This window comes from Patiria miniata, unplaced genomic scaffold, assembly GCF_015706575.1.
Source record: "Patiria miniata isolate m_02_andy unplaced genomic scaffold, ASM1570657v1 HiC_scaffold_3, whole genome shotgun sequence".
NCBI lineage: Eukaryota > Metazoa > Echinodermata > Asteroidea > Valvatida > Asterinidae > Patiria > Patiria miniata.
The window spans coordinates 13602081-13621072 of NW_024037069.1; the positions used below are offsets into that span (position 1 = coordinate 13602081).

General features: G+C 40.5%; 1 protein-coding gene across 1 annotated transcript in view; it reads left to right on the top strand.

Annotated features, from left to right (window-relative positions):
• Positions 1–1842: 1842 nt before the first annotated feature.
• Positions 1843–18992, top strand: part of LOC119737295 (ATP-binding cassette sub-family C member 9-like) — a 38523-nt gene continuing 21373 nt past the window's right edge. Inside the window, exons 1-9 of the mRNA XM_038211523.1 lie at positions 1843–2771; positions 3194–3430; positions 4153–4350; positions 5019–5168; positions 5787–5942; positions 6575–6709; positions 7418–7580; positions 17676–17716; positions 18603–18830. Coding sequence (XP_038067451.1) covers positions 2154–2771; positions 3194–3430; positions 4153–4350; positions 5019–5168; positions 5787–5942; positions 6575–6709; positions 7418–7580; positions 17676–17716; positions 18603–18830 — 1926 coding nt within the window. The 5' untranslated portion in view covers positions 1843–2153. The remainder of the gene's footprint in view (positions 2772–3193; positions 3431–4152; positions 4351–5018; positions 5169–5786; positions 5943–6574; positions 6710–7417; positions 7581–17675; positions 17717–18602; positions 18831–18992) is intronic.

The window sequence follows — 18992 nt, forward strand, 5'->3', positions numbered from 1 at the left end:
GGATGGAAATATACCGCCCTATACGCGTAGCAGCACTCACCCACGCCCCTCAACCTCCAAGATGGACAAGGACAGACAATTAAGTACACAACAGTCAATGACCTCAATTACTGATTGATTTATTTACATAGAATCATGTCATATGATGGACCTCTCGTTAAATTATAATGTTAGCCTCTAATAAGTGATTGGTCTCTGAGCCTCTCAATTATCTCTGTAGGGGTAGCCTCGTATTAGCCGCTACGGTAGGGCAGTGCTGGGCAGCACGGCGATGCCTGGCTGGGGATAGCCTCTGAATCCCGGGTAAGAACCGTACGCCTCTAGCGTTCCTGTGCGCCTCCACTCTCCCGCCCTCCACCGTTTCCAGTCGCGAGCCTTCCTCGAGGCGGCGGGTAGATGAGCGCGCCCTTCCGGTTCCGTCACGTTACAATCGGCAGATCGCTGTATGTCGCTCCGCCTCCAGTAGCCTCCGCGGACTCCGTGCCTCCTTATGCCAGCCTGACTCCACCGCACCACCCAGCACGCCGTCAGCGCGCGTAATAGCGTGAGCTCTTATGAGGGCTGTGTCTCCGTCTGCGTCTTCATGTACGTCTTCATGTGCGTCTCCTCTAGCAACTGCCCCGCGGCCTCTTATATAGGGGCCCGCAGCCGCTAGCGCGCCCTCTTTGGATTCTGCCGCTATAGTAATTTTCGCCACAATATAACTCCTGAAAAAAGACAGTGTACATAAGTGTACTTACTTATTAAACAATGCTCTACCATCCTTTTATGAAGAAATATAATGATGGAAAAACTTAAACGCAGATATGAATACATTCAAATATTCAAATATTTCATGATGAAACACCAAAAGTGCATTACTTCATGTATGACTACATGAATAATATGTTGCTGTGTTGCTAGCTAATTTGCTTTTAATAAGGGAATAACAATGTGTTTGGCCGGTTTAAAAAAGTCCGTTTAAGATGGGTTTGGGGATGGACGGTAATGATGACCCGATCCGAAAATTCGGTTAACTACCGCTGTTAAGCTTCATATTCCCCTTGCTGGTTTTGAACGAAGTCAGAAAATCGACCATCATAATTTAGCAAATTTTTGATAAAAACCTAGAGCCTGCAAATTTTCTGTGTTCGGTGAGATAACATGATAAACTTTTGACTCCCACAAAATTGTCAATTGCTTTTCCTTTTCTCGTTCAGCTTTTTGAAATAGGGTACAAAGTTTCACTTGATATCTGACACGACATGCTAACCAGTTCAGGTAGTGCACGATGTCTGTATGAACAGTAAACAAACAGTCTGTGTAATTCCAAAGTCTGTGTTGCTTTCATCATACAACTGGTCGACTGTTGTACTGCTATTTTACATGGTGCTGCAACGCGTGTGCGTGCAGATCATATATTTCGTCATCTGTTACATCATGGTCTTTCCCAATTTGAATTTTTTGGGGGGACTGTTTCTTATAAAAAGGCCATGAAGGAATTACATTTCATCAGAAACTTCCATTCTGTGATATGCAAGTCACCACTTCGCTGGGTATGTATGATTAAGAGTTTAAGACATTATCTGGAGTCAACTTTATCTGGAGTTTTATTCAATTTTGTTACAGAGTGTTATTAGTTTTGTATTCTGAAGACCTGCAAAAATGAACATACAAAAAGTAAATGTAATTTTTTTTTTATAAATGTGTTTTATCTGGGTATTTTTGTTGCTTTTTTTTTTTGGGGGGGGGTGTTTTTCATCATAAAACAGTTGAATCCAAATATCTATTAAATAACTTGTTATCAAAGTGAACAACCACTTGATAGGATTCAAACCTGTTACCTCTGGAACACTGGACCAGTGCTCTACCCACTTAGCTGCTGTGCAGATATGTTGTCAGTCTCTCAGTTCAATAATTTTGTTCAAGGGCGCTAGTCAGAAGCCACAAACTCATTTATGCCATGTTGCCAGAGATCACACAAAGTCAGAATGCAAACCACATTAACGACATTGAAAACCTGTAAAATGGTTGTTGGATATTTAATTGATGGGACTATGGTTCTTATTAATTGTATATGACATATTTTCACTCTCTGACATGGTAATTTCACAGGCCATATTTCAGCCTTGTTAGTCCAAGACCTGCATCCTTTGTAAGCAAGCAGCGCCAACATGGATACAACTGAAGCATCACCGTTTGACTGGTACTGCGGTGCCAATGCCACAGAGAATCTTGCCAGTTTCACCTTTGACCTGAACCACACCCTGTACAATGCTTGCTTTGTGGACCTCGTCTACACCTTACCACACCTCATCTTCATCTTGCTGGGCATCCTGGTGCTCTTTGTTCTAAGATGCTGCACCAGCATCCGCAAGGAGCAACACCCTTACCTCGTCCAGTTCCCTGGCCACAACATCCGCTGGGTTCTCAACTTCGTCCTCCTCTCTCTAACTGTATGCGAGCTTGGAGAGGGCATCCTAACGGACATTGACGTCTACCTAGACACGCCCACCATCCCCCGCCTCTATGTCCCCGCCCTCCTCTCCCTAACTGCAGCCCTCTTGACAATGATCTACTACAACCAGATGGAGTTGTGGAGCAGACCGCACATGTCTTGGGTGCTGCTTGCCTACTGGTTAACAGCGCTCGGAGTGGAGATCATCCGGTTCCTCAATCTAAACCACGACGAAGATGTTAACTATTTAATCCTCCGATATGATCTTACTATTGCTGCCATCGTCATGTACTTCCTCTATCTGATGCTGGAAGTTTGGGTTATCATATCAAAGGTTAGCAGCTAACAAGTTTCAAAGTCTTAGGGCTCTACTGCGCGTGTGTTCCTAGGCAAGAGACTTTGTCACAACAATTAGTTGTTTCTGAAAATAAACAGGGGTGTAAAAAAAGAGTAATAGGCCCTGTGAGGGTAGAGATGGTAATAGTGTTTGAAGCTGTTTGTGCAGAAGTGGTAATATGAATGTATACTGCCCAGGAAGTACAGATGGTCTAAGGAATGTTTTATGGTCATGATGAGTAGATGTAATAATGTAAAACTGCCTCAATTCTTGTTAAAAACACTAAATACCTGCTTGATACAAAGAATCAGGAAAATAGTCAGAGGACAGCAGACTGGATTTTCAGGTCTAGCAAAAAACAAAAATCATGTCTCTCTTAATGTACTTCTCCTATATTGTGGCTTGTCTTTTGGTACAAGATCTGCAAGTGTTGCTGTGAGGAGGAGGAGTTTCCTGAAGACCTGAAGAAGGAGGACATGTACTATCTACAAGGCTACACCAGCCTGCTGTCCTCGGCGTTCTACTGGTGGCTCAACTGGATCTTCAAGAAAGGTTTCAAGCAAGCCTTGGAGCTAACTGACCTGGGCAGTCTGTCTGAGGTCCACACCACGCAGTATCAGAGGGATGCCTTCACTAGGGCACTCAAGAAAGAACAGGTGAGGGATGTTTGCTCCTTGAAAACTTGAAGTAAACCTGAATATTTTATGTTGTGCTGTTTTTGCTGGTCCCAGAATGGAAGGTTCCATTCCACGAGGCGAAGTTGAGTGGAATGGAACATTCCATCTGTCACCAAATGAAATTATTCTTTCTATTGCACAAATTTAAAACATTCATTATTTTTTTATACAACACCTGAATAAATACTCGTCATCTGATTGGTCAGAGCCACCAAAAGTGTGACCGTACAATGGAACTTCCATTTACCGTGGAACGTGCGGTTGCATGTGCCTTGCGATGGGACAAATAATTCATTGACACCTGATCATACGACCCACCAATCAAATGACAGCGATTTTTCAGGCATTGTATAAACTTTCATGATGCATGTAGGCAATAAACCAAGTGTCCGGGATAATGAGGAAAGTGGGCTTTTCATTTCTTTCTCATTACGTTACAACATGTTCTGTGAATTTTTCATTTTTCATCCATTCTGAATCAACTGAATAGAATGTTGTGCTCTCTGAGACCAGCTTTACGTCTGCACCAGAAAGTAGGAGGTCGTAGTTCCACCCGAGTGATTTTTTTCTCACTTTCACTGGGGGGGGGGGGGGGGGGGGGGAGGGGAGGGTAACACACTGAGTTTACAGTGTTTATAGGTCGGTGATGGTTAAAACCTAACTAAACAAGGCTTTCCTTGTCTTGTCTATTCTTGAATCAGGTGCGAGCTAAAGCCCACAGGAAGCCACTCAGCCTGTTCCGTGTCTACGTCCGAGCGTTTGGCTTCCGTATGATGATTGGTGGATTTGTCAAGATATGCGGCGATATCTCGACATTCATCCCTCCACTGGCATTGGCCAGTGCAATCAACTACGTCACAGATGTCTACTATGGAAGGGAACTGCAGGACTATGGCGATGTGAGTATAAAAGATGGCTTAAATATTAACCCTCGGCATGGTGTGGTAGTTTTGTAGTCAAAATCATGGGCGTCGCCAGGATTTTTTTCTAGAGGGGGCAAAGCACATTATTTCCCAAAATCCTTGTACTTTCTCTTGAGGACATTTGCCCACCCCACCCCCACCCCCCTATTCACACCCCTGTGGACGCCCATGTTGTTAAATGTGCATAAAATTAACAGCAATATAACTTCGCACCTTGTTTTTTTCTTTTTGTTTTCTTATTTTTAATTCTCCTTTTCTTTTTTTTTGTTTTCTGGGGGGGGGGGGAGCACCCATGGTCAAAATAACAAGTAAATAACAAGACAGTAACGACATAAGGAAACCAAGAAATGTTCTTGTCACAGCTGACTTAAATAGCTCATCCCTTGATTTGAGATTGGCCGAGTTGTAATGTACTTGTGAGGACTTTGGAGGAATCGTGGGGACTTGTAGTGAACCAGTTTTTCACGCATGTAGCACGAAGAACGCATGACTCTTTTCACTATTCTAACACCAGTTTAAAAAATACCAAGTTGTTTGCACATGTGCGGAGCATATTTTAGACTATTTCAATTATTTGCGACTTTGGCACTTTTGTTTGCAGACGGTGTTTAATGGTACAATCATCTTAATTCCTCCCGTCACAGACCAAGTACATTTCTGCCGGTGATTTCCTGCGTAATGGTTTTATTCTTGTTGTCGTCATGTTCTGGGCAACTATCATCAAGGTGATATGTCAACAGGGCCATTACCATGTCGTCATCACAGAGTCTGGCCACATCAAGGCAGCACTCCAGGTCAGTAAAACTTCCCATGATTCCTACTATCTGCTAGTAAATCCCAAATTTGCCTTTCCAGGTGTTGTCGTAATGGAATCTGGGTTAAATTACCCCCTTGTAGGTTAGAAGGATAGAGTTAAAGTCAGTTCAAACTCCACTCAAATGTGAATGAGAAGCGAAATTTGACGTCATGAAACATTCACTGCAAAATTCAGCTGAGTTGAAATGTGTCAATTTGTTTTTCGAATTTCAGTGTGAAAACGTGCAGTGACATAACAAGTTTGTGTTCACATTTTCTTTTGTGCTGACTGCAGGGAACCAGCTTTTAAGTGGGATTCTCAAAGCATTTAAATAAAGTTCTTGGTATTGTTAAATTGTAAAATTTGTACCGACTTTTCAATAATTTTCCCTCAAGATTCAAAATCTTCAAAAGTCAGGTCGCACAAATTGGAACGCAAAGCCAAAGTTCTGTCTTTGTTTTAGCACTTGCATAACTTTGTCAAATTATGAAAATTGTGACATGCTGGAAGTTGACTAAAAATCAAACCATATTGCATTATTTGCATTAATGGCATCATATACATTGCTTCCCTTATCACTTTTTTAGTCACAATGTTGTTTCTTAACATGTTTTAGGCAGCGATATACGACAAGTCGCTGCGTCTCTCCAGCTATACGATGAGTGGGGGGTATATGACCATGGGCCAGATCACCAATCACATGTCAGTCGACACCACTAATATCCTCAACTCAGCGCAGTGGTTTCATTACATCTGGTCCATTCCTTTTGTGGTATGTATAGCAACTTTATGGTCTCGGCCAGCATAATGTCCTCAACCTTTCTCACTTACTGACTGACTGACTGACTGACTGACTGGCTCCCCCTAATTTACTTAAGCCGGCCTCAGATCGACCCATGATTTGCTTGCGCCACGACGGAATTGTCGGCATCAAGCAGAAAAATAATGCTCAGGTCACAAAACTGAAGAACTGTGTGATGGTCGCGGAACACGTCGCAGAAGCTGAAATTTTTCTACTCTTGCGACTGTTGATTTTTTTTAGCGCAAACTGATGCCGATTGTTTTAATATCGTTGCAGTTACACTCAGGTCGCACAAAATCGGCGACTGAGTTGTTCCCGACGGTCGTAGCTCAGACTCAGCTTGATCCTGAAAAGTCAGTCGCCGACTGATTTGTGTCGTCGCAAGGTCGACCTGAGGCCGGCTTCACACTGGTTGTAGGCTGGTGAAGAGAGCCTGCCAGTGCTATCATATAGGATTACACTGCGACACCAAAGAATGGGCTAAAGCTGGACCATTGTGTAGACCAGATACATGAACAGACTTCCAGTGAATAACCATTCTGAAATAATTGATTAGAGTTTTGTACAATCAGCTTTAGGCTTGCCTCGTCTTGTATCCACAGATTGCTGGTTACATGGTGATTCTGTACTCTCAGTTAGGATCGGCTGCCCTGATTGGATGTCTAGTGTTCTTCGTTACCATACCGATCCAGGTCTTCATAGCGAGGCAGACGGCCAAGTACCAGAAAACTACAATGGTGGGTCTTTTTAAATGCTTCTTTCATTTTGGACAACTGCAATTTTGTGCCTTGAACCATGAATAAATGCAAGATACAGAGGTGAAATCAAGTCCTCACAAGTCCTCACAAGCCTCACAACTTCTCACAAGTCCTCATATGTCAATCACAAGTCCATTACAAGTCCATACAAGTCATCACAAGTCCTCACAAGTCAATCACATGTCATCAGGTCTCCATTAGTCAAGTCGCAAGCTATTTTAATAAACTGAAACTAGTTGATTTTTCTTGGCAATTGGATATTCCTTAACTGTTACCTGTATTGAACTTAACTTGTTATTGGACTTTGGATAGATCTTTGATTGATTTGTGATTGATTTTGATTGATTTTGTGACTGACTTTACTTGTGATTGGCTCGTGATTGAGTTGTGATTGACTTTTAAATGACTTGCGACTGACTTGTACGTGATTGGCTTGTGATAATTAGCTTGTGATTGACTATTGACTTGTGATTGACTTGTGATTGACTATTGACTTGTGATTGACTTGTGACTGACACATGATTGATCTGTGATTGACTTTTCATTAGCGTGTGATTGATTTGTGATTGACCTGTTACTCACTTACGATTGACTTACGATTGTGAAAAGCTGCTTTATGGCAGTCATATGCCATTCCTTTGCAAAGCGAATATTCTTATGCTGTTGTGATCGTCCTCATTTCTGCAGTTGAAATCTGACGAGCGTCTGAAGCGAACCAATGAAATGCTGCAAGGAATTAAGCTGATCAAGCTGTATGGGTGGGAAGACATGTTCTATACCTCCATCAGCAAAGTACGAGCCTTGGAGATCTTGGCCATGGTCAAACAAATGGTGTTCAAGGTTGTCCTCAGTAAGTGGAAATATCCTTCCTTTTAAATTTTTTTTAAAAACTAGAAAAATTCATAAACTGTGTCCTGACTTACAGTTAATTTCACATGCGTAGCTCAACTGTCTTACATTTGGTTGTGTAACTTGCAGTATGGACTTCAGACAAATTCACAAAACTTCTACAGTTGGTATAATGCAGTGTCTTGGGTGTAAAAAAAACTGTAACTTTTGCAGTTAATTTTAGTGAGGAACACCACGAAGCAAGAATCATGATTGTTGACCAAAAAAAAAAATTTGTGAGGAAGTTTTATGAAATTCACTAAAATGTTGCAATTTACTGTATAATAGTATTGTGAAATTTGCTGTTCTTATACTGTTTTCAGTAAACTTGCCAATTCCAAACATTACCTAATCAACAAACTTTTCAACAAGACACTGACTCCAAAAAATTGCCCAACAATTAGCTACAAATTAAATATTTTGAAAAAACAAATAGACGTTTTCCAATTATCAGAAGTTTAAGTAGGCAGGAAAGTATGCCAATCTTTGAGCATGTGTATTAAATATATTTGCAATGCTGTGCTGGCAATATGCGATAATCGTCTGTGCGACAACATAAATTGCTCGCAATGTAATTTGACTGAAAGTGAAGGATTCCACAAAGCTCATTACGAGAACAGCTCTAGCTGACGGCTGAAAGCCTGGATTGTGAAGTAGCCCCATTGGAGCTTGTATTATTTCCACGCAGGTAGGAATGTGAAGATTAAATCTTACGTTGTAAAAGCCTTTTTCTTGCATGGTTCAAGCACAAACTTCATAAAATTCAGGTCTAGCATTCTCATTTTAGTTTGATTATTTAAGGTCATAGCAGTAGCTCATTGTATTGTACAATACAGGTGTAAATTGTACACGTATGCATCTTCAAATATTATTAAAATTTGTAGTTAACTAAGTTGTAAATGTGCAATCTGTTCCCTTTTAACAGCATTTAAAGTTAGGAATTAGACCAAATTAGACATATTTACTTTAAAAGTAGGTGTTTTTTTCATTGCAACTTCATTCCTGAGGGATGTGCATAATAAAAATATTGAATGCTTGTTGAAAAGATTGAAATAGGCTACGTAACCCTTCACCAGAAAAAAAGGCCTACATTTACAAAACTTTGAAATCCTCAGAATGGACAATGTACTTATAGAGGGATGCCCTTTATGTCATCGGCTTTTCAAAGTCACAACTGAAACATACAATTCTGTTGACTGACTTTGACAAAAGAGTGCTATACCTTTCTGACATTGATTTTTTTTTTTTTTACCGGGCTGTTCTCATTTGTGATTTGGTGCCTTAGGGTTTGATTGGGTTGGATGGTTTCAAAAGCATTTTTTCTTTGATCTGGATTTCCTGGTACAAACTTTCTTTTATTAATTTTGCAAAGAAAGTGTAGCATTTTGTGTCCAAGTTTGTTATGCTGCCATTACTAGTGTAGATCTTTTGGATATTCATTTCATGAGTGGTAGAGATGTATGTTGCTTATAAACTCAGCTTGGCCTATTGATAAACTTTTCACTTGTGGTCTTGACATTTTTTCTTCTTCAGAACAGTCAATGGCATGCAGATATATTTTGACGTTTGGAGAGTGTGAAATGATTTGAAACCTGTCTTTAGTTTTTGTCTTTTTAATGAGTAGTTGCATGTGTTAAAATGGCAATGGGGAGATCAGAAAATTGGACTTCAACTTCTGAAGTTTGTAGACATCAGAAATGCACCTATCTTGTTTGCATTGCCTTTGTGCTGGTCCTCAGTGAAGCTAAAGGTGAGTAGATTTCTTTTTTGGGGGGGGGAGATTCAGAAACAACCAGAATCTTTAGCAAGTTGTTAAAGTTGTCAAGTCAAATACTTGGTGCTGACTTTTTCTAAGAAATATTTGTTGGCCCATTAATGAGCGGCCATGATTATTTGATGAATTGTCTTCGAGCAAACTTGTAATTTTCATCCTGATTGGTCCATCCATGGCAACTACTATTGTACCCTCAATACTACAAGGTGTGTATCTTGTGCTGTTCTAAGATACAAGCCTTTTACTGATGCTTGCACATGTAAAGGGATAATAGCTGAAATGTTAAGCAATTTTATTTATTTTTATGTTTGAATGAAAACAAATTTTGTTGTCCAACTCATACTTGTGGAGCAAGAAAATGTGGTGCATTTGGCCTTGTGATATATGAACCATATAAGCACTACATTATTTTGTGTTCAACTATACGAAAATGTTAAAAAAAACTTATATCATTATATGTGCACTCTATAAAAAGACATTAATTTTTTTTTTTTTTGATAATATAAATGTATAGTTTTTAATATTTTTTTTATTCTATTGCATACAGAAGGTGTCCCACATCTGACAATGGTTACAAGCAACTTCAACCAGGCGGGATCATCGTATAACCAGATCCGTCTTGCCTGTTTCCGTAGCAGCGTTGATGACACAGATAATCCTCTGAGCTTCGGTCGACCCTTCCCCATAGCCCTCCCAGGGGCTGGGATACAGTCCTCTACTTCTCTCCCTAATGGAACAATCGCTGGGGAAGCTGTCCTGCGATTTCCTCTGGCCAACAACAATGCAGTAGGGTTGTTTTACTGTGAGGGGTCGGTGGAAGACCAGACATCTCGAGTGTACAGCATCATCACAAATGACCGTAGTAAGTTACTCTTTTCATTAGTTTTACTGCAGTAGAGAAAACAATCATTTTTCTGACTTCGATACGAAGTTTAGCGGGATGATTTTTGAAGTCGTCAGAAAATCTTTGCGCTCAATGGCTGCTTGGCAGAACTTGTCTAGGGTAGATCCTTTCTTGACTTTCTTACCATTAATACTTGTGTACCACTTTCACACTCCAAAATCAGCCTAGGTTAAAGCGCAAGGTTAATCATGATGATGATGATGATGATGATGATGATGATGATTAACTTTGCTGATGTGAAGTTGCTCCTAGTGTCTACTTTTTTTATTCTTGTAAAAATTTGAATTAAAATCAATACTGAACATTCCAACATGTCTCAATTGTTTGATGACAAAAATACAAATTGGGACTTGATTGTAAACCGAAAAAAAAGTTTTCATCTTCTGATTAGAAAATGTCATCTGCTACACCACAGTGAGATAATGGCTGCGTTTTCTTTAATAGCAATATCTGGTTAAACAAAGAAATTGACTAAAGGAGGGTTTGAACAGGCAACAGTGAACAGTGTGCCAGTGCTCCACCTATCCAACCCTATACAGCCATCTACTTTTCAGTATCTTTATTCACAGGAAGCATAGAGCTAGATAGGTCAGTAATGGTCAAGGTAGCAGGTTCGAATCCCACTCTGGTCAACTCCTTAAATTGTTCAACGTAAGTTTGGGGGAAAAAAATAATAAAAAGACAATGGCCTTTCTCCTTTTGCACAATAGCATGGTCCGGTCCTGGAGATTATCATGTGACGAAAACCGTCAACAAAGGAGATCACATCACTCTGTCAGTTAACGGACGCTACGGCAGAGACATAATTCCTGTCTGGCGTCTGATCAGTGATGGAACCGTTACTAATTTGACTGCTTTTGATGGAATGACTACAATCACTGTACCATCTGACCAGGCCAAGCACGGCGATCTGTATGCTGTCATCAATTCTGGTCAGTCAATCAGCGACAACAGCTTCACGCTGATAAGACTCATCGTAAGAGGTGGGTACATTCTCCTTATGACAGTCAGAGAATAACTGACGAAAAACATTGAGTTAACATCGCAAAACTTCTCCCAAGTTGAACTCTGCACCCTTCCCCCCCCCCCAAAAAAGGAGCAAAGTCAGTTGGAGGCATCTTATTACTCAACCACTGATCTTGATCTGTGTTATGTTTGGGTTTAGGCTGTGTAGCAGGCAAGTGGGGTCCTCCTGACTGTGACGGTGTATGTGATCTATGCTACAGTGGAGGAGTGTGTGATGATAAGACAGGAGATTGCATCTGCCCACCAGGATTCAGTGGACCAAACTGCGTCGCAGGTAAGCTCTTTGCTTGATCACTGCATGTCTGTCCTTCTATCTGTCTGTCTGTAGGGCTGTCGGACTACCTCTTAGGTAAGCTCATTGTCTAATCACAGTCTGTCTTTCAAATCTGTCTGTCGGGCGGGCTGTCTGAGTGTGTGATATGTGCTACAATGGATTCAGTGGACCAAACTGATCACTGCCCGTCCATCCGTCCGCCTTTTAGGATGGGTGTGTGATCTGTGCTACAATTGGGGGGGGGGGGGGGGGGGGGGGGGTTCAAACCAAACTTCAAGCCAAATTACAAGTCAAGTCACAATTAAGGTGACAAGTATTAACGCCTTTCTTTTGAACAGTTTGTCAAATGACTTGAAACTGATTGACTTTTTTGTGAGGACTTTTCATTGAATGATTAGTTTATCCTATATGTTACTTCAATAGTGTGCCCGCCGGATTCATTTGGTCAGGAGTGTGAGTTCCAATGTGGCAATGGTCATCTCTTGAGTTCCTGTGATCATCTTCAGTTTGGTTTACCGGACCCATACGGCATCAGCTGCTTGAACGGTTACCATGGTGAATTTTGCAGCAGTGGTATGTACAAATACAAACATAGCAAGCAATAAAAGAATTCCAAAGTTCCAAAGTTCAGACAAGGCAAGCCTAGCAAAGCGGGTCCCAGAGTTTACGAGTCCACTCAAGACATCCAGTCCTAGTTGAGCCACAAGCTGTTCAAATGACTCTGCCAATGGCTTTCTTTTGTTACTGTTCATCTTCTGTTACTTGTGTCCGCACTTGTGAAAGGGCTTGTGATTTACAGTGTAACCGGACTTGTGATGGACTTGTGATGGACTTGTGAAGAACTTGTGATGGACTTGTGATGGACTTGTGATGACTTCTGATGGACTTCTGATGAACGTCTTATGGACTCGACTACACCACTGACACAAGTCTTACCAGTTTAGAGCAAATCTAATTATTATTTTTTTCATAACTGCTATCACCGTTTTCTTTCCATAATTTTCACAAGCAGGTTGTCCATCCTTGCATTTTGGAGCCGGATGTCTTCTTGAATGTCACTGTCAGACATACAGCGGATGTAACGAAATTACCGGACAGTGCACTACTGGTGGCTGTGCCAAAGGCTGGACAGGAACAAACTGTCAAAGTAAGTGAATTGACCATTGTGTATTTGGCCACAAACCCAACCCTTCTTCGGTTATTGTACATTTCTCACAGTATTTGCCACCAAGTTTGAATGGGCTACCGTAGTCAACTGACCAAAAGTTCTGATCTAATTGGTCAATGCACATTGTTTGATGGACAGGTAGGGAGGGTCTGTTGGCCTTGAGAATTAACAACAGATACTAAATTGAAGTTATAAGCTATGCTGCTTAACTTTATCCAACATCAAAAATCCTGATTTCGTGATGTCTACAATTGCTACTTGCAGTTCCTGACATATGCCCTACTGGTTATTATGGTCTTAACTGCCTCAGCAAGTGTCATTGTAAGAATGATGCCGCATGCAACAAGCACACAGGATACTGCAGTGAGGGCTGTGCATCAGAATTCACCTGTGTTTCATGTAAGTCAGAAATATTGACCAGAGCTGGATTCAAACCAGCAACCGGTAGGATGCTGTACCTTGTGCTCTACCAACTAAGTAACCCAGCTCTGTGTGTTATTCTGGTCTTCAGAGGTTCAAAACCCACTTCAGTCAATTTCTGTGAGTTTTGATTTGTTGCGTTTCTAAACAACAAAGGTGTTGTCCTCAGCTGGATTCAAACCTGGAACCTCTGAAACACTGTACCGGTGCTCTACTAACTGAGCTATCCAGCCCTGTGTTGACTTTACCGTGGTCAGAGGTTCAAAACCACTTCAGTCGATTTCTGTGACTTTTTGATTCATTGCATTTGTAAACTCCAAAAATTTAATGACCTCAGCTGGATTCTAACCTGGAACCTCTAAACCACTGTACCGGTGCTCCACCAACTAAGCCCTGTGTTGACTTTACAGTATTCTGGAGGCCATAGGTAGTTCAAAAAATTGAAATTAGTTTATACATGTAACTCTTGCTGTTAATGGAAACAAGGATTCTTAAAAGGGCGCAAGAACTGTAGCTCAGTGAGAAGCCCAAAGAAATTTAAAGTGAAAAGATATTGAAGAAATGAAGAAATGTTCAGTTTTAACCACTTTGATTTTATGCTTTGATCGTTAGGGCAATGTGAGCCTGGTTACTTTGGTCAAGATTGCAGTAAGGAATGTCACTGTTTGAATGACGCAGCGTGCGATGGCCTCACAGGCTCCTGTCAACGTGGTCGTTGTCTTGAACAGTATCAGACAGACGGGAGTGGAATATGTCAGTTCGGTAAGCTTCACACATTATAACTAACACATTTAATGATATTCTGTCCTTGGTCTTCAACAATTTGGTATAAATTTTGTATAAGTTTTCTTTTTCTATTCAGGCGTCTGTAACTCTCTGAAAAAGAGTCTCACATTTCGAGTTGCTTGTGCGCGCGCACAAACAGATGCAACCTACAAGTAGACTTATCAGTAGTTCCTACATCATCCATTCTGATAATAGAGTGAGAACCAGCCAAGCCCTTGTGCTACAAATAATTAGACATTTGTAAAAGTAATGATTCCATAACTGAATATTTGCCTTTTTTTATATATACAATGTATAAATGAGGTATATTTTCTAGGTGAAACTGGAAACTTTTAGAATGTACATATAATGTTTAATAGAGAAATCAACTGCAGTTTGATCTAACCCTGTTTTGTTATTGTTTTTTCCCCACATAGTTTTACCCATGCTCAGCCGACCCCCAGAAGTAGCAGCCAGATCCACATCAGCTACAGTCAGCTGGGAGGCATGGGGTTCTCACTCCATGGATGCTGGCAACAGTCCCATCATCGGCTACAAAATCTACCACACTGACCCCATCACTGGTTCCTGGGTCAATGCCGGTAACGTTTCGGCAATACATCAGCCTCTGAGTGTTTTTAGCTTTGAGGTTGAATCATTGAGACAGTGGACGGTTTACAACTTCAGCGTTGCAGCGGTGCGTGAGGGGCAAGGAGGGGAAGGACCTAGAAGCTCTGCAACGACAGTTAAGACCCAGCCTCAAGGTAGCATCCAAGCTTTTTTTTGTTGATTTTTACAGATATAAGTAGAGGATTAAAAACAGTGTCGTGAAAAGTTAACAAGAGGTCACCACAAGTTAGTCGCATATCTAAGGCCCGTGTCAAGGCAATTAGCACGCAACTTGTACCAGGCATATCTATCTAATTCATGAGGAAAACAACAGTCACATTTCAATTTCCTATAATTTCCTGAAGAGTTTTTGTTTTCGTAGAAAAATGTACTTTGTTCCTCCGAAAGGTCTTCTTCTGCAGTGTATTTTGGTTGCCTCCAAGTTGCCTGAAAGTAATTGCTTTGTGTTATTGGCTGACTGACTTCAGTGGCTGTCATTACAAACTTATACTTGCTTAAAGCTTTAAGCAAGTTTTTAGTCCTTTATAAAGGAGTAAAAACAACAATTGGAACTTTTTAGAAAACATTTTAAAAGGATTTCCGCACTTAACTCTGTTCACTTTCCAGCCACAACTGCAGCATCCAACGCAGGTCTCATTGTTGCCATTTGCGTGCTTGCTTTCATCGTCATTATTCTGGTTGTCTTGAATTATCTGCAATTCCGAAGGTTCAGTAGACGTTTCAAGAATCCTCCCCCACAAGGTGGACTCGACACGGTGAGTGCAACAAGCGTTCTTCTCTATTTGAATGAATTGTCATCCCCAACAATTCTTAGTACAGCAATCTGCCATCGGTAGTGGGACATTCTATAAATTAGGGTTCCAAAGTGTGACATTTTTCCTTTCCCTGTCACCTTGGTACTTTGGAATTTGCCAAAGAAGTGTCAGTATTGAAACAATTTTTATTTGTTAGGCAGTTAGTTTGCTGTTCATAATCACTCTTCGAGGATGACTGCATTAAGGATCAGAAGCACATCAACTTATAAAATCATAGATGTCAGCAGTGGCGTAGCCAGGAATTTTTCAGTGGGGGGCGCTGGGGGGGGGGGGCTGGAACATTTCATGGGGGGCGTCATGTAGATCAATGATAATTTTTTTAGAAACTCAAAATCTCAGTGGGGGGGGGGGGCAACTGGGGGGGGGGCGACAGGGTTTCATGGGGGGGCTGTCGCCCCCCCCCCCCACGCCCTGCCGTGGCTACGCCACTGGATGTCAGATGTAACAGGGACAGGAAAAAGTGGACCTCAAATCTAAACAACGACCCCAGTGTAAAATCTGCTTCTTTGGCAGTGTGTCATAAAGCTGGTTCATACTTCACGCGAAAGCGAAAGTGAAGCAAACTTCATGACATCAACAATTGAAGTTCCATTGTGATGTTCGCCGTAACCCTAACGAATTTGCTTCGCACTTAATTTTGCATGAAGTTTGAACTGGTCTTCAGAAAACAATGACAGTACTGTACAATTTCGTGCAGGATCTTTCCCTGCTGAATCTCTAACGTGCCCTAAGCAGTAGGTATAGCAATTGGAAGAGAAATAGTTAGAACGGAAAAGTTGAGTTTTTTATACTGCCTGTTTATTGTGCAATGTTATTACGTGACACTGCAAAAGTAATTTTTGGTCAGTATTCTTCCCTATTTTACTCAAACTTCAAGTAAAATAACCAGTTCATGATACAGACAAATGTGTGCTTTATTCATTTTTCCGGATACAGCAGCTTTGATTTTACTCATCACTTCATTTTTGGTGGTTTTTTTTTTTTTTTAGAGTATGAAGCCTGTCATTGTCCATCAGTGACAGAATTGGAAATGGAAATAGAAATATAAAAGATCTGCAATGAACTTTTGTTTGTACCAAAAAGGGCTCAACTTGAAGAACTAACCTTTGAGTATTTTTTTTTTTCACAGAAGTACATGCAGATACTGCAGCAGTCTGAAGCCCATCGCTATTCAATCACACAACCAGACCAGGATGACAAATGAATAAATTCTGAAAAAGGAGAACTTAAACTTGGAATTCAAGGTTGTGAGATATAGAAGTCAGTTGTCACTCGCAAAGTTCACTAAAGCCTAAAGCTAGAAAAGCAATACTTTCATTTTTACCCCCTGTTCCATACTTTATATTTAAAAGGACATTTATATTATGTTATAATAATAATTTTGTGTGACAAGTTGCTGGTGCTTCATCAACTTCACTTATAAAATTGTCTTTTATATAATGATATGTGAATTGATTTTTGAATTTGTATTTAGTCAAAAGAAAAACATTCAAAGTTGTAAGAAATTGTAACTTGTACATTCAATTCATTGCATGTTAAAAATTGTATAACAAAAGACATGTTTTTTCTTCTCAGATGTATGCTGTAATTTGACATTTCAATGACTTTCTTGTATTAAAATAGGATCTTTGTGCTTTCTTGAAATTGTGTATTTGTTTTTATTCAATTGTTGTAGAAAATTGTATTTTTAATAAAAAATAATTTCCCACACTCTGTCAGCTATATGGTCATTGTTTCCATTGTGTACTCTCTCAAGGGCAAGGACAATTTTACTACCAGAAGACGTGGTTATTGTGCAAATATTCAAGACTGTGTAATAAGGAGTGATGGACAGGCCCACAGAGCCATCTACCCAGTGATCAGCCCCTCTGTGGACTCCGCATAGCAACAATAGAGGGCGCCGGTGGTCTACTCATGCATGCTCAAAGATTGAAATATCTTCCCTTGTATGGTATCATATGGAAACAGTAGGGAGACAATGAAATGTTCATTTGTTAGTCATTCAAGTCAATTTTGGGGCGATTTCTCAAAGTAATATAATTTACTGAATCTTAAAACAGATTAGTTAAATTTGTGAAATTTATTTATGGGTCATGCAACATCCCAAAACACGGGTAGTGTATCTTTAAGACAAGCCTTTGCTTTATTAGGTCTTGTGCATATTTGAGGTGAAATTTATACCAACATTGAGGTCAGTTGCAATAAACTCTGTGATTGACGGATTCAAAACTTTGTCTTCAAAACTTGTAGCAAAATATAAAACTAATTTATCTCTCCACAGTGACCATATCAAATGCATGTCCTATACTGGTGACGATTGTGGTAAGTATACTTCATGTTCTACTTCTTTGCATAAAATAAACCACAATGGGAAACTAACTTTAAATAATTAAATCGGGTCAGACCCAGAAATTGACAGAAACATTGTAGCAGAGATTTGAATGTTCAAACCTGCTGTTCTAAATTTCAGCATTCAAATTAACAGGCCTATTGATTTTTTTCTGTGATGTTTAAAGGGAATATACATCATTTGCTTTCGCTGTAATTTTCAGAAATGGATGGAATTGGGGGTTGGAAATATAAAGCAAATATAGTTACACTGACTTTTTGGAGGTTTTGGGTTCGAAAATGCTATAAAAACCAAGAAAAACGATCATTTTCCTGTAGTCTGGTTCCCCGACTCCATATAAGAAGAAACAGAGCAGTTTACATACATTGGGGAATTGTAAGGTCAGGGAACCAGTCTAGCTGGCTCGTACCCGTTCATAGGTTTGTAATCGATTGCAAACAAGTGCAATGGTCAATTGGGGCCAGTATTTGAAAAAAAGCCAGTTGTTTCCAACGCTGATCGGCCGATCAGCGTTGGAAATTGATACAAAAATAGCACTTTTCTTGAAAATGACAGTATACCAGGTGCCATAATTTTACAGGATGCTTTAGACTGTCATTTACCAACATCCTATTAAGGTATTTCGCAAAAACATGGTAGTTTTATTTTTGGATGTTTGCAAATGTTGTATATTCCCTTTAAGTGAAAGTCCCCCCCCCTGAAAAAAGGTTCATTTTGTAATTGATAATGTAAACTTGAATATATAATGTTAACTGCATTTACACAATGCATACAGAGAATTTCTTATTAGTTTTGTGGTGGCTCCAAATGATCCTTTGTTGCTATTTATCAAGGTTTTCATTTCAACCGTGTTTACAGTCGTACAGTCTGTACACCAAGTTGACGGGCGAGCCACTCACCCCCGACATCGCGTTTGCCGCCCTCTCCGTCTTCAACCAGATGCTCACGCCCCTCTTCATTATGCCCAACGTCTTTGTCTACCACATCAATGCTATCATCAGCACCGGGCGTCTCAGGATGTTCTTTGAGGCACCGGAGATTGAGAGACAGGAGGGGGAGGAGTTTTGGGCTGGCGGGAGGGATAAGGTAATATATTGGTTCACTTGAAATAATTATAGAGGGCTCTCACTGACCACGTGACCTGGCCTACATCCGGGTACCGGAAAGTCTGCGTCGCCATTGTAGTAGGCAAAGATATAGCGCCGTTTGCAGTAGGTAGTAGGCAAGCCTTCAACTACCTTCAAATTC